We start from the raw sequence: 15,149 nt of genomic DNA, 5'->3' as shown, positions 1-15,149 counted from the left end.
CGCGCCTGTGACGCAGCGCCCGCGCGCGCCGGTTCCCGCAGGCGGGTCGCGGGCAGCCCCGGCCCGCGCTGAAAACGCCGGAATTCTCCGTAAAACGCTACACGGACGTAACAATTTGTAAATATGTGCATGTAGAAATGCTTAGCAATCGTGTAGCGTAGCGGAAGGTGGGAGTCGTTAGGCTGGACAAGAGGAAGCTCAGGGGAGAACCTTATGGCTCTCTACAGCTCCCGAAAGGAGGATGTAGCCAGGCGGGGATCAGCCTCTTCTCCCCAGAAACCAGTGCCAGGACAACAGGGCACAGCCCCAGGCTGCGACAGGAGAGGTTCAGGTTGGACATCAGAAAGGGTGATTCGACACTGGAATGTGCCACCCGAGGAGGTGGTGGAGTCACCATCCCTGGAGGTGTTCAAGGAAAGACTGGATGAGGCAGTCAGTGACACGGTCTAATTCCCATGGTAAGTGTTCAGTCATGGGTTGGACTCGATGGACCTCAGAGGACTTTTCCAACCTGATCCTCGGAGCTGTCTTGTGCCTTACATCAAGCTCAAAACCTGGGGACATCCAGCTCAGCACACAGGCCTGAATGCTTAGTCTCACAAAACCAAAGCAAACATTGGTAGTATCAAGAGACAGGAGGATCCTACTCGGGAAGTGTAGCTCATGGTCATGAAGTTGCTACAAACTATGTGTGTAAAGAGGTTGAGTTATGGCAGGAGAGGAGGATGAGGAGGAGGAAGTAAAACACTGACTAGTCAGAGCATACCTTTGGAAAAGAAAACCTGCGCTTCACTTGGGGGAAGGGGGCCTCAGCTGAATTACTGAGTTGCCTGTTACATGTTCTGCAATTAAATTTGACAGTTGTTGTTTAGGCGGGTAGCAGGATCCTTACCTGGAATGGGAAAACCAATTCAAACAATGATTACTGGAAAAGCTACCCATAGTAAATGACAAAGGGGTCATAATGCAGCTTTTGGTGCTCAATAATGCTGAAACCAGTCTGACTCACCAGTCCTGAAGTTAAACATCCTGATAGTGAGATGAAAATGTGGTAGACCTGGTAGAATACCCAGAACAAAAAAGTGATACTACTGATAATTTATCTAAAGTTGCTGAGCTGACACAGCTGGCCTGGAGATCTATGATTGACAGTTAATAACTTCATACTGTAAAAGCCCAGTGCCAAATTTTAAGGGCAGAGTCTTCTGACATACCCTCTCTTAAAGTATATGGTGGTGACTTCTCCCTTGACTGGGGATTGTGCTCAAGGTTACTCCTCATGGCTGAGCAAAAGAAATTAGTCCACAGTCATTGGTATGGGTGAATAACATTATCTCTACTTAACTGGGTTTTTTCCTAGCTTTAATACAATTGCTTTAAAACAACAGCTTCAATATTGCATCACAGTGCACTATAAGAGCTGTTCTACCTTTTATACTGTGTAGTTAATACTTCTGATTAAGATCTTTTTGTCCAATCATTATCATAATAAATCAGACATATTTATATATCTGGTTTGCCATCCTTAAATCCTCCAGGACAAAGTTGTATAAAGGTACATTTACACCTATATAATCCTTTACACATAAAGCACTGACAGTCTGGGGCTAAGACTGGATCCAGCCATATCCAGGCTCCTCTCTGAGAAGGATTTTAGAAAGCAAGGGTGTCCTGTCTGCACCTTGTGACTCAATGGGAGGGCTTAGCTGACAAACTTTGTCTGAAGCTCCCACTCTGCCTGTGACAGGCTCACCACACAAGTGGTGTATTTTTCTTGCACAAGATTGTCAGATTGGTCTTGGACTCCACAGATCAGTATGAGTTAAACATCCCTCTGTGATGGTCTCCTTTCACTAGCACCCCTTCCCAACTCTTCCACTGATGCTGACAATGTATTGCTCTGAAAGTGTTTGATTGTCACACTTCCTGACAGCTGTCTTCCAAGGGAAAACAGCAAGTCTTGAACTTGCCCTGCATCATCTGTGACCAGCTCAGTTGTAACCCACCATCTGGAAATGCCTGATGCCATCCCAAGACAGGTAACAGTTGAGGGCATAACATCTCCAACAGCACGTCCAAGTAGACAACCAAGTAGAGGAAAGGATCCAGACCTTACAGCAAAGGAGAGCACACTGCAGATATACAAGTCTGCTTTTGTCAGTGAAAAGCTTTTGTAAGTGGACAGTGTTTATAATTAACCTCTCTCTGTGGATGTTTACACACTGTGCACCTACCAGTAAGAGCGAAAATAAACTGGAACACACCACTTAGACATTCTTAGTGTTCTAGTGAAAAGAGGACACACTCAGAAATTACCACTGTGTTACCAGGGGAAGCATTATTGCATCAACACCAACATAATAAAATAAATATGTATTTTGCAAAATGAAATGAGGAAAAAAAGCACAGCAGTATGGAAGAGATACAGAGTAGAAGAATCTGCAGTCCTACGTAACCAGAGTGTTTTCCTTCTACTCTTCATCGAAAATGCCTGTTCCACATCAGCCTATTTCATGAGCATTTCGAGGAATGCTCTTCTCTTGCCCATTCTAGAAAGCATCTATTCACAAAAGAAACCCTCAAGAGTACAGAAAATGAACATTAAAAGAGAAAGAAGAATACAGAAGATGAATGTCTCCTTCACAAAATAAACCTTACACTAAGGTTTTAAGCAAGCTGCCAGGCCCACAGGTCAGGCCTCCCCTGTTTAGATCTTACCAACCAAATTTGTCAGAATACACTACTTCCTTTGGGACATCATTCATGCATCTTTTTAATGAGATCTTTCTTGGTGGAAGAAGTAAGAGGTATGATTGTAGCTATTAAATTAGCATTAGGGTAGTCACAGTCTTGAAGGATTTGGTTGTCTTTTATCAGTTTCTGAATACAAAAGTCTTTCAAATAACTTTAAAGCAGTCACACTGTGTACAGCAATCAAAACATGAAGCAAAATCATTAAATGAGCTAGTCTGTTTTCTCAAAAAAGTCTAAAGACAACTAGAAGATATTCATCTCAGTGGCTGCACCAAAGAAGACTAAAGCAGAAATGGATTTATACTTTCATTCTTAAACAAAATAAACATACAAATGAGAAGGTATATACAAAGAGCCAAAGAAATACTACAGATGAGAAGGATTTCCCCATCCTGTTCTCACAGTGTAAGAGTCCTTTCCATGTAACAGCTAAGTCAAAAGCGTAAGTCACTAGAAAATGGATCTCAATAGACAAATACATGATTGGATGAGACAAGACTTGATCAGTCTCTTATGAACGAGTGATCTGCTGTGAGGGTAGTACAATCCACAGCTCAACACTTATGTCTTGTAAACAATAAAAGTGCTTCATTCTGTACCTTGTGGTTGCCTACAGATGCTGCTTTCCTACCCTGCCAACAGACATTTCAATAATTTTGAGAGTGGCACACCTGAAGAGGCAGAGATTCCTCTCTTGCTGCTGATTATACGTTTTTGAAGTCATTGCTAAAAATTTCTGGACGTTTTGCTTCCCAGTTCTAAAAGCCTTTATGCAAAAGCCTGAAGAGGGAACAAACCAAAGACACTACATTGAAAGAACACTAGCTAAAGACTTCTGGAAGATTTAATCTCCTCCATCCTTATCTAACAGAAAATGGACTCCATAAACAGAGCAAGCCAATGACCAGTAGCTAGCTTACAATGCACTTGTGCAGCCAACAATGTCTGTATCCCACCCTTTATTACCTTTCATGCCAAAGGCCTGATATGACTCTAGTTGCCATATGAAATTCAAGAGGAAAACCCACATTGGCACGTTTTCCTGATACCCCTATCTCCTGCCTGCTGGTGGGGAAAGCCAAGTTCTCGAAAGGCTTGGGACATTCCCTCGGCTGCCTGGAATAAGGGATGCTGATGCAAACATGTAATTCACTAAGGAATGAGCAGTGATGCAATACAAACGATTTCATTACACCGAGCAGGTCACAAGCTAAGGTGGAACTTTAGGGTTTGTATGTCAATTAGCCAGCATAATGGCAGTCTGTTCTCTCACAAACCAAATTTTGTTTTAGAGATCAAGCTTCTGTGCATTCATTTGGAAAACAAGATCCTTCTTCCAAATGCTGCTAGTTTACAGCTCCAACCTCTTCACAGGTCCTTCCTGGTGCCCAGTCCACTTCTCCAGCAGCAGTCAACCAAACACCATTCGGTTGGTTCTGGGCAGCACAGGGACAATGAGTCTGCAGTAACAACGTTCAGGTTACATAGTGGCTGTCACTATAGGAAGAATCCTCCTCAGAGTCCTCACTGTCACAACTGCTCATTGACAAGATGGAGTAGGTGGAAGAAGGGACACCGTTGTCATTGTCTCTGGCTGGTTTCACCATCACATTCTGTTTCTCTGCATTCAAAACACAGATAAAAGAGTTAGATGTGACCACTGCACCCACAAGAGCTAAATTACTACTTGTCTTTGAAACTATATTTTAGCTTCTCACTCTCAGTTTGCAATAGGTCTTTCAAACTGCAGGACATAGGCCTTTTTCTTTTCAGCTTTCAGCATAAAAGAACAAAAGTATGGGAGTTATTTGTTTGCTTGTTTTCTTAAGTGTTCTAAAGTGTTCTATATGCCTTTTCCTATTAAGGTAACACAGATGAGGAGAAGACATGCTTCACCCCTTCACAGGCACACAACTGGCTATGGAAGTGGCTAACTATCTCAGCATCTTGCCAGGTAAGAAAAGAAAGCATGTGGTAAGGGGCTCTCAAACAAGTAGCAATTGTTCAGGACATTTATGGCCTCATCAAAACCTTCATCTATTTAAGACTGCAAGCTGTCCTAGTGCTGGGGCTACTAAGACTCTTAGAAAAGCTTCTTGGAAAGCCCTGACAGCTTCTCAAGTGCCACTTGAAACATTCTTTTTTCAACAGGTATATTTCTTAGGAATTAATTTTAAATAGACAAATGGTTATCTTCGTTTCAATCAAAATGTTACCATCACTGCACAAAGAGGCACAGAAACCATTTCATCTTCCAGCTGAAGCATGTCACGGTAAATTTACATGATTTCCTGCTGGTAATTTCTGAGGGTAGGCTGTGAACTCATTTGCTTTTTATGCAAACAGGGATGAAGACCACTGGTTTAGCACACAATGGGCTCCAGTGAAGGCAGCACTTCAGTTAGTGCCCATTAGCTACCTGACGAGACACTTGAGGAGCGCTGTGGCACTCTGCAATGCATGCACTGTGCAAGGGCTGCCTCAGCTCCGCAAAGGTAAAAGCAATTCTTGTTGCTGAGCCGGGCAGCCTCTCAGCAATGCAGCATTTCCTGAGGGAATCAGACTGAAAGACTTACAGAGGTTATCATTTCAGGCTTGAACTATCACTGCTTAGTGATGTCATTCTAAGTCACCATGGAACATCTGAAAGGTTTCAAAAGCGTCTTTCTTTTGGTAAAAGGCTTGCTACATTGCAAAACTGAGGATCATGCACTCATCTCTACGAAGGGAAAGCAAGACAATAATTTAAGAGAACACAGCAATAGAAATTTAAGGGGTAGCAGGAACAGACATCTACATTTCAGCACCTAGATACCAGTGTCAAGTGCTCTAGAAAGAAATTTAGAAGAAGGAAGCAGACTAGGAATAACCCATACTAGAGATTTTATTAAAGCAATCTCCATCATGCACAGTATTTTAGCAACAACCAGGCAAGATGTTTTGCCTGTAAGCCACAGCAGCTTTAATTCCACAAAAATAAACACGTCAGAGCAACTGGCAGTTCAGCCATACATTTACATGACATACCAGTGTCTCTTTCAGAGATTTCCTACATAAATCTAGCACACAGAAAAGAATTCAGAGCTTCTTGTCAGGTCTGCTGAGTTTTTGTAATTACATACTCCACAGTTTATTCAAAAGTGTCTGGTAAATTTTTCAAGGACCATTCTATATATTAAGCTTAATTTAGCATGGTTAAATTGTTTCACCAGACCGTGGAATTCATACTGATGTTGTTTTCCAAATTTTGAACTAATTTAATTTTACTCTGCAGTAAAGCTAGTTAGTCAAGAGATCTCATTATTATTTTTTATTGTTTCTGCAACATTCCCGGAGCATCCTTCTTGGTATACAGGTGCCAAAGAAAGTTGTACATGACAGATGGAATAAGAGATTGTGCTCATCATGCCACATCCACCCACCTCTCACCTTTCCGCTCTCTGATAAGGCTCAGGCGATGCTGTTTCATTTCCATATCCAGTTTTTCTACCATCCTGTTAATGCAGTTATCCAGCACCAGAGAGCGTGTCTTTGATTTGATCTCCTGCCTGCAGATAGGGCACTCCACTTTCCTTTTCATCCACTCATTGATGCAGTAGGAGCAGAAGCTGTGCGCGCAATTCAGAGTGACCGCCTGTGGAATTCAGCACAGGGACACTGGTCACAGCATGCTCGCACAGCCACTGTCAAGCACAAACATACTGAATCCAGGGAAATATTAGATGAATATTTTGTATAGGGAAAGGGACTGGAGAGCCCAAAACCTTCAGGGCCTTTGCAGGAGTCACACACAAACTCCACCCCCCCCATGCCAGAGGTCAGGCCAGCTTTACAAGTCAGTTAATGGAGTCACTGTAAGTCATAGCAAGTCAGAAACAGACAAAATTCATAAATTTCATTACCAGTTACCCTAATTTGAAAAGGATAAATTACGGAAAAAAACCTCAGATACTGCAAAATAGCATCTTAATATACTGAGAAACCAGAAATTAAAATTTCAGCTTGCTCTTAAGCCATTATAACGAGGTTAACACATCAGGTTTCCCATAGTAATATGTAATAAAATAATGTAATGAAACTGACCTTCTAGCAAAACACGAACAAAAATAATGGCCTACATGACAAGCATAGCCTATTACTTGCAGAATCAAATGGAAACAGGCCAATTTCTTGAAGAAAGAGTTCATCTGAGCAATATAAACATCCCAGAACTTGATGGAATACTGTACCTCCCTTCCTTTACTAACCTCTCCATATATCTAAATCTCAAACAGTCCAACTCTAGTCAGCTTAAAGCAAGGTCAACTATAAAATAATTCTTCCCTAAGCAGCTGTCAGCAGCAACTGAGAGCACCAGTTCAAAAACCTACACAAGTACTCCAAACTTATGTGCGTTTTAGGATTAAGCACTCATGTCTATTCAGATAGAGACATTAAAGCTGAATTTGCTGTCAAGCAAAGAAGAGTCAGGGCAGACAGAACAGATTTCTGGATCAACTCTTTCCCATAAGAAGTCACAGTGGGTCTGCTGGGACTGTTAAACAAGTGAAGTAAGGAGAAGGGCTCAAATATTGCGGTACTAGAACTGTGGAAAGGTTCTCAACTCTCTTTTATACTGGCAAAGCCATACAGGTTTAAACATACCTCAATAAAGTGCTCAGAACAGATTGTGCACTGCAACTCATTCTCCAACACATCATTCATCTGATTCAACACCTCTTCTTTTTGGGCTCTCACCTTTTCCTTCTCCTCCTAGTGGAAAAGTACATGTGGTTGTGTGTCAACAAAGAACAAGGGTTTTCTCAATTGGCAGGAAGTTTGTGTGCAGGGAAAGAAAATCATACTCTAAATCTCCACACGTCAAGTGGAGTGGGTATCTATCATATACCCCAACCTGTAACCTCTTTCCTCTTGGTAGTCTCAGCAGTATTAAGAATATTCCCACTCACTAGAGAGAACTTGGAAGGAAGAACAGCAGCCATTACCAAAATTCCCTTCGGTCTAAAGGAATTACCAGCTGATCAATCTTTTCAGAATCTTTTTCAATTTGTTCCTGGCAAGAGTTTGGCTTTAATCAATTTTTTTTTGTGTGTCTGATATAAAAACACCCAATCATAATAACACCTCAAATGTTAAAAAACTGAAGAAATAAAGTTTAAATTTACTTGCATTTTTGTTTGCTTTTTAAGAGTCAAATTAGGCCAGCTAGGCTAGGTACCTGCTCTATCTTCTAAAAATAACACAAAAATTCTTCTAATTGAAGCTATAGTTGAAACAGCAACAAATTTCCAAAGATGACATTAAAAAAACAAAGCAAACTGTCAGTGGTGGATAATGTGATCATTTCCAAAAGTAAGACACAGGAGAGGATCGCCTTAATTATTTTCCACTCATCACTTTGTGTCAAGGGCAGGAAGAACTGTGGCTTATCTCATTCATTATTCAAATTCCATGTTGCTTCAGTCCTACACTTCCTTACAGAACAATGCAGTTTTACTTGAATGCGCTTTAACTGAAAATGAAGCACCTCACTTTTCAAACATTTTTGGTTTGTCAGTGGATTTTTTCCCTGTTATTTCTGGTTTGATTTTTTGTTTGTATTTTAAAGAAAGGGTGCAATGGGCCCATTTCTCTTCCACAATGCACTGTTCAGGTGCTTTGGCTTTCTTTATGATCAAGAAGGATCTAGCAACAACTGTTCAACACTAATTTATGAAAAGGGCAAGGTGCCTCCTCCCCCAGCGCTGGATACCTGTACAGAGTCAGCTGCCACCTCAAAACACAGATATTTTGCACCACAGGAGGCCAGGCAAAGCCAAGACAAATGTTAATAGACCATTTCCTCTGTTGCAGCACCTCATGTTTCACTTATGAATAAAACTAGGAATGCAGTTATTCCTTACCTTGGTTTCTTCCAGTTCTTTATTCTTGGCTCGAATTATCTCCTCAAAATCTTTTCTATTACGATTCAGTTCTTCCATCAAAGCACGATGCTGTAACAATAACATTCCAGAAGTCATAAGAGTACCATTATAAGCTATCCCATTAAAGATACATGGTCATAAGGTTCAGCATACTCATTTCTCCTATTCTCCTCCTAGAAGAGCAACACATGTGAGTTGAGGTGTTAAGGCAGTTTACCCTTAACTTAAAATTGGAATGCACTGCCAGTTATTTATGACCTTCCCAGTGCCATCACATTTTGCATTCCCTCTTCCAGGTTACTCTTGCCTCAGTTAGGTTTTACAATCACTTAAGGCAAAGTTCTTGTCTTCTACCAAGAGGCCACAGAACTTGGAAAGATTTAAATATCCAATTTACACAGTTAGACCCAACCTAGACTCATAATCACTTGCCTCTTGCAGAACCTGGGCCAGCTGCTCCTTCAGATTCGCTTCCCCTTGTTGACACTTTTCCCCCTGGGTGGGGTAAGAAGTGGGAGAAAAAAAAAAAAAAAAAAAAAGACTTGAAGAATATGAGACAGAAAATTACTACTCTGCACACACTCTTTAGAGGATATGCTTAAAGAAACAACACTGATTTTCAACAAATGGCGAGATGTTCCACTCTAGGATTACATGTGTACAACAGAAATTAGAGCTGTCATTTACTGTGAAGAGTTAAAATGGATGTATCATTTACAGTTCCATATTTGGAATACCTCCACATTATTCTAGCTCAAAAGACACCAGCATATTCATAGAAGCAAACAGATCAGCAACAGCTTAAAAGCTGCAACTCTGAGCATATTCAAAGAGGTCAGAGATACCTAAAGTTCCAGGTAAACATCCCACTGTTTCTAAGGACACAACTCCAAACTTTCTGTACTTCTGATACTGGTATCTTGCCTATAGCAGCCGACTTTCGGAAGTAATTAATAAATTATTAGATTCACTCCAAGAAGTGATGGATCCTCACCTTCTTTAAACCAAATTTTGACCAGTCTCAACTGTTCTAACATATTTCAGTCTGTTACCAAAAAAAGCAACTTGTCACATTTACTTACTCTTTTAAGTGACTTACAGATTGCAAGGAAGTATTTCTTGAAAGTAGGAAAAGAATCTCCTTCTCTCCAGGGAGTAAGACATGCAATATTTCATTAATTGTAAAGACAGTGCACTTGCCATGCAAACTGAGCATCATTTCAGTCACATACTGAGAGAAATTCACACTTAAAACTGATTGCTTTTCAACCTGTCCTCTGTATAAGCACAAGAGATCAGGCAAAGACTTTCATTTTTTTATTTAAAAACATGCTTCCTTATGAACTGAAATGCTTTATTTTGCACCCTTTCCTGCATTCCCCATGCAGTCAAATCTCTTCTGTATCTGCACTTTCTTCTGGAAAGTGCACTGTGTTATCTATTTATGTTACTGTACAGTTCAAGAGCTATTTTTGATCAATGCCTTATACAAGGCATTCCATAAAAGTGAAGACACAGGCCAAAATTATTGCCACCATTATACCTCTAGCCTCTGCTGCTCTTTACAGAATGTCCTCTCCAGCTCTTCCACTTGCTGCTGCTGATGCTCTTGTTCCATGCAGAGTTGGTTCTGCAACTCCTCCAACTCCTGTTCCATTACCAGAATCTCCTTCTGATCACACTTCCTGCGCTTCTGCTTCACATTTAGAACTGCAGTTTGCTTCTCCTGCACTTTGACCTTTAATTTCATTGTATCTACCAGAGATTTCCTCAGCATTTTCAAGCCAGTCCATGATTCTGCAAGACCGGAGCCTTTCTGGTCCGTCTGGGGGACAGTCACAGCTTTCTTGGAGTGAACAGGGCTACCATGCACTGGACCACTGTCCCCCTCACTGGGTCCAGGAGAAGGCAGTTTGACATCCCACTTCTCTGTCAGCCGTTTGGCCTCTTCTGCCTGCGCCCATGATTTATCTAAAGGTTCACTGTCACAGGACATTCTGTCTCTTTTGCATCTGGAGTTTGAAGGGCCTTCTGATCCAGATGTCTCCAATTCCTCCAAACTAAATTTACGTTTAGTTCTTGAACTCTTAGCTTTCCCCAGGTCACTTCTTTGGGCTAAAAAGGGTCTAATTTTCTCCCATTCGTCTTTAATTACTTCATACTCGTATTCAGCAGTCTCTCTGTTTTCCAAAGGCACTCCCAACTGGATACGGTCTCCTTCAGCAATAGGATAGACTTTTGATGGATCCAGGCGCTGTTTGTTAAGCCAGACTCCATTGAGACTCTGCCAATAAACACAGAATCACCAAAATTTAATATGTAGTTACAGAGCCCTCTGAAAATTATTTCTGGCAACTGTATATAAACACAGCCAACCTCTTCCATGCTTCAATCAGAACAAAAGCCACCTCTTTAAATAAACCTTGTAATATCCAGTTTATTGGCTCAGTGTTGCATTTATTACCGTTACTGCACTGTATTATTTACTGCACATTATTCTTGCATTACAGGTTTTATGTACAAGCACCAAGAACAACATTTTGACATACGTGTTTGTGCAGAAGGAAAACAATGAACTCTGAGGGGAAAAACCTGCACAAAAGCTTCAGAAATAAGAACTAACTAATAAAAAAACTCCACAATAGACCATTGTCAGGAATATACTACAGTAATTATTCTTGATAATTAATGTTACCTGAAATTCCAGAAAAAGCAATAGTAAAGAAAAAGAAGCATTGGTTATACTCCTTGAAGAAAACGAAGTTTTCCATAAATACAAGGAGACTATAGTGAAGGAAGAAAATGCTTTTCTAGAGATAATGTTCAAAGCACAAAAAAAGCTTCAAAATTAGCTCAAGAAATAGTTTCAAAAACAGCAAAACTGGTCTGTGCTCATGATGAACTACAGAAACACTAGGAACTGACACAGCTCAATGAGATCCAATGAAACAAGCTGACCAACTGGTCAGCAGTGAAAATAGACAGAAATAGTTAATAGTTAATTGTTAATCTAATAGTTAATCTATGGTAGATGTTTCCTATCATGCAGTAACATTAAGTTTTCAACTTTATACATGTACTACAAGAGGATTTTGTTTAAGAACAGCATAATTTCAATAGTAGCCACTCCATTCCTTTCTGACTAATCTGCTGTCAACCCAAACATCCTTCAAATCTGCATGATGTGTTGAGCACTTGTTCTACCAGTGCTGTTTCAAAGCAATTTACTGTTTTCAGACTGAATGAGAAAGTGGAGAGATCATGATATAAAAAACAGATTACTGAAGTCAAAGTGAGACCCAGGTGAGGAGTCTGACATCAACATTTTATCCTAATCAGCTGAGAAGAACTTTCAGGAGAAACTCATTTGAACACAACATGAAGCACGGTTTTTCTAACACAAGATTCTTGTGGAAGTTGATTATAATTAAAGCAATTGAGTCACTACAATAAGGAGTTGCACTTTATCTTTTCATCAGCACTACAAGAATGTTATCCTTTTGAAAGGATAAGATCCTGTGTCAAAACTCATATAGGATATTTTTTAACAAAGCGGCACCAAACAGCTTCATAGACTGCAAAGTGTCCTTGGCAAGGCCACACTGGTCTGAAAAATGCTAAACCAAGAAGTGGATCTACATATAGAAAGTAATAAAGTTTGCATCCCAACTGCAGCAGACTTAAGTTTCCTGCTGGAACTGCACCAACAGGAAAGACACATTCCCATGGACTGTCTATCACACTTATACTCTACCATAGCCCATACATTGCTAGATCCAAAACAATGGTATCCATTCAATGAATCTCAGAGGACAAGATCTTCAATTGGTCTCTGTACCTTGTTATCCTTGACAGTCCACTGCCCTTCTGCATTCTGCTGGAAGACACAGTGCTTACGAGAGATCATCAAGGGGCAGGTTTTTGACACCAGCTGGTATGTGATATCTAATCCTCGGCCTATAGTCACCTAAAAATAAAATGGTTTAGTTACTGTAATCAGTAATGACACGGTAAATTCAGTTTAGGTCATTTCAATTTAAGTACAGCAAAACTCTAGATCAACATCTTATGGTTATTTCCAAGAAGTCTGGCATAATATGATTTTTTTTTCATTTAAATTTAAGAGCAGGTAGAAAATGCAAGCTTACAAAGTTTGAGGCATTATCTTTCTCTCCCACTGAGGAAAATCTGATTTCTCTGAGGCACATTACAACCTTGGTTTCATGAAAATTTTCCTCAGCAGCAAAGCTGCTCAAAGCCACTCACAAACCATCTGTGTCCCACCTCAGTCATTACCTAACCAAACACTATTTCTTCAAACCAGCACTCTTGGGTGTGGGTCTCAAGATTACTTCTTACTCTCTTCCTTTGCTAGTTCCATCTGTTCAACCATTTGTGAACAGGAAAGATACAGGAAAAAATAGCCCAGAAAACTGCCATCAAAAAAAGTGCACACTCAACATTGCCCTAAATACACAATACTTTTGTAAATCACACTATTGATCTTAAGGCTCAGAATCTAAGCTACATGCAGCTCATAACCAGCAGAAAAAGTGATCTAAATAACTGGATTAGACTCTAATAGTATCTTCTGGAAGAAGGGACGTAATTTAATTGTACTATTGCACAGTATCTTATTAAACCTCATCTAATTTCATACTGCCATTTAAAGTACATCCCTGCTCTCCCACCCTCTGCTGCCTCCTCTGCACACTTCTCTTAATTCCTCTGTGCTCTGCATTACCTGAGCAGTTCTCACCTTGAGTTTAGAGCAAGAACTCACTTTCATGTCACAACCAAAGGCAGGGAAGCAAATGAAGATGACAAAAGCGAACTTAACCACGATAGTGCCTACCTCTTAAATGTTCCATATAGTGTTCTGTCAGCATGGATTGCGTACGTAAAACATATAGAGACTCAAATGGATAAAGACTCCTCTCTTCACAAGGATTCAAACATAAAATCAGCTTTGCATTTGTCCCAGTGGTGGCATCCTCGGGGCCCAGTCACACACATCTGCAGGACCTCACACACCAGTATGAGTGAGAGCAAGCAGGGCCAGTCACAAAACTCGCCCTTGATCAAGCTCATTGGGCAAACAGGGGTCCAAGATGTTACCAGTTGCCTGCTGGAGCTCAGTGCTGCTCACAGCATACTGGGAAGTCACAGCACATCCCCACACCTCAGCAGTGTCCTTTGGCATCAAAGTGGTCACAGCACCAAGCCTGACAGGGTTCAGAAAATGTTTGGACAACACTCTCAGACATGTGGTGTGATTCTTAGGGCTGTCCTATGCAGAGTCAGGAGTTGGGCTCAATGATCCTTGCGGGTGCCTACCAACCCAGGATATTCTGTGATTATGATCTAAATCTCCAGCGAAAGCAGTTTGTGCTCTGTGGCCTGGCACACCTACAGCACCAGAATGCCATCAGCCTCCCTGCTGCCTATGACAGCCACTGTGCAGGCAATAAGAGCACTAACATCCCAAACTGGATTCTCGGCACAATTATCAGTGCCCTGGCTGCAAGCTGTGTTACCTCCAGTCCTTCACCAAGGAGATCTGCACATCTCAGGGCTTCAAATCCATGATGGGAGAGTAACAAAAACATGCATTTGGATGGGTGCCTTTTGCAGCGTGTGAGCACAAGACCTTGGCCACAGCATCACCCATACCACCTAACTACTTGCCTGATTTTGACCACCAGAACAGCAATCCTTTTACACTGCCCAAACCTCATCACACATCTTTCCCTGCTGGATTTTAGGAAGGAGTATCAGGGCCCATTTTCCAATTAAAAAATACGATCACTGAGAAACCGGCTATTCCCGTACCGCACCAAAACATAAGCAAAACAATTTAAACGTGACCTCGTTTACAGCTGAATACCTTATGCCTTACCTACTATTAACCTACTATTAGCCAAAGCATCGCCTTGTTAATTAGGCTACGGACTCCCTTCGTCCTCACTTACGTTACCGTCACACGAACTCTATCTAAATACAACACAAGAATTGAAAGACACAAACAACGAAGGCTGGGTCAAGGCGACTCCAGCGCCTGGGTCCGCCCTCGGGCGGTGCCGGGGCACAACGGCGCCCGCCCGCTGGGGCGGCCCGGCGGGGAGGCCGGGCGGGCGGCCCCTCCGAACGGCCACGAACGGCGGCTCCTCCTTAAGCGGGACGAGGCGGTGCTTCTTCCTCCTGGGAAGCGCTGTAAGAAACGAGAGACACCCCCCCAAACAGCGCCCCGAGAGCCGTGCCCACCCGCCCGCTCCGAGGGGCCGGAGCCCAGCGCGGCTCACCTGCGTGCCCGCCTCCAGCAGGAGCCAGTCGCAGCTGGCCCCAACCCGGCGGAGGCACCAGGCCAGGCACGGCACTCCGCGCACCGCCATGGCGCCCGCCGGGCGGGAGCGATCGCTGCGGCGGGGGCGGCGCTCGGACAGGACGGGACGGGGAGGGACAGGGCGGGGC

At 42.1% G+C, this 15,149-nt stretch overlaps 1 protein-coding gene and 1 long non-coding RNA gene across 3 annotated transcripts; one reads left to right on the top strand and one right to left on the bottom strand.

The window, feature by feature from the left end:
• The first annotated feature begins 82 nt into the window (after positions 1-82).
• LOC136286629 (uncharacterized) lies at positions 83-12,110 on the top strand. Its single transcript, XR_010719964.1, has 3 exons — positions 83-458; positions 4,620-4,708; positions 11,189-12,110. It is a non-coding gene; the product is annotated as an uncharacterized lncRNA (long non-coding RNA).
• Positions 2,153-15,092, bottom strand: RNF8 (ring finger protein 8). Of its 2 annotated transcripts, none has more exons than XM_066178417.1 (8): positions 14,981-15,092; positions 12,517-12,645; positions 10,222-10,962; positions 9,111-9,173; positions 8,658-8,747; positions 7,399-7,506; positions 6,184-6,388; positions 2,153-4,375 (listed from the first exon to the last, which is right to left on the bottom strand). In XM_066178417.1, the coding sequence occupies exons 1-8, from the start codon at positions 15,068-15,070 to the stop codon at positions 4,230-4,232; spliced, it is 1,572 nt and encodes a 523-aa protein (XP_066034514.1). In that variant the 5' UTR covers positions 15,071-15,092; the 3' UTR covers positions 2,153-4,229. The 2 variants fall into 2 exon arrangements, with proteins under 2 accessions (XP_066034514.1, XP_066034515.1); XM_066178418.1 differs by having other exon boundaries at positions 4,235-4,375; positions 6,177-6,388.
• Between the last annotated feature and the right edge of the window lie 57 nt (positions 15,093-15,149).

This window comes from Chamaea fasciata, unplaced genomic scaffold (genome assembly GCF_029207755.1).
Source record: "Chamaea fasciata isolate MVZ Bird 193981 ecotype frontalis unplaced genomic scaffold, bChaFas1.0.hap1 SCAF_3, whole genome shotgun sequence".
NCBI classification, from domain to species: domain Eukaryota; kingdom Metazoa; phylum Chordata; class Aves; order Passeriformes; family Sylviidae; genus Chamaea; species Chamaea fasciata.
Note: the sequence above shows the minus strand (reverse complement) of the source record. Positions and strands in the feature narration are given on the sequence as shown.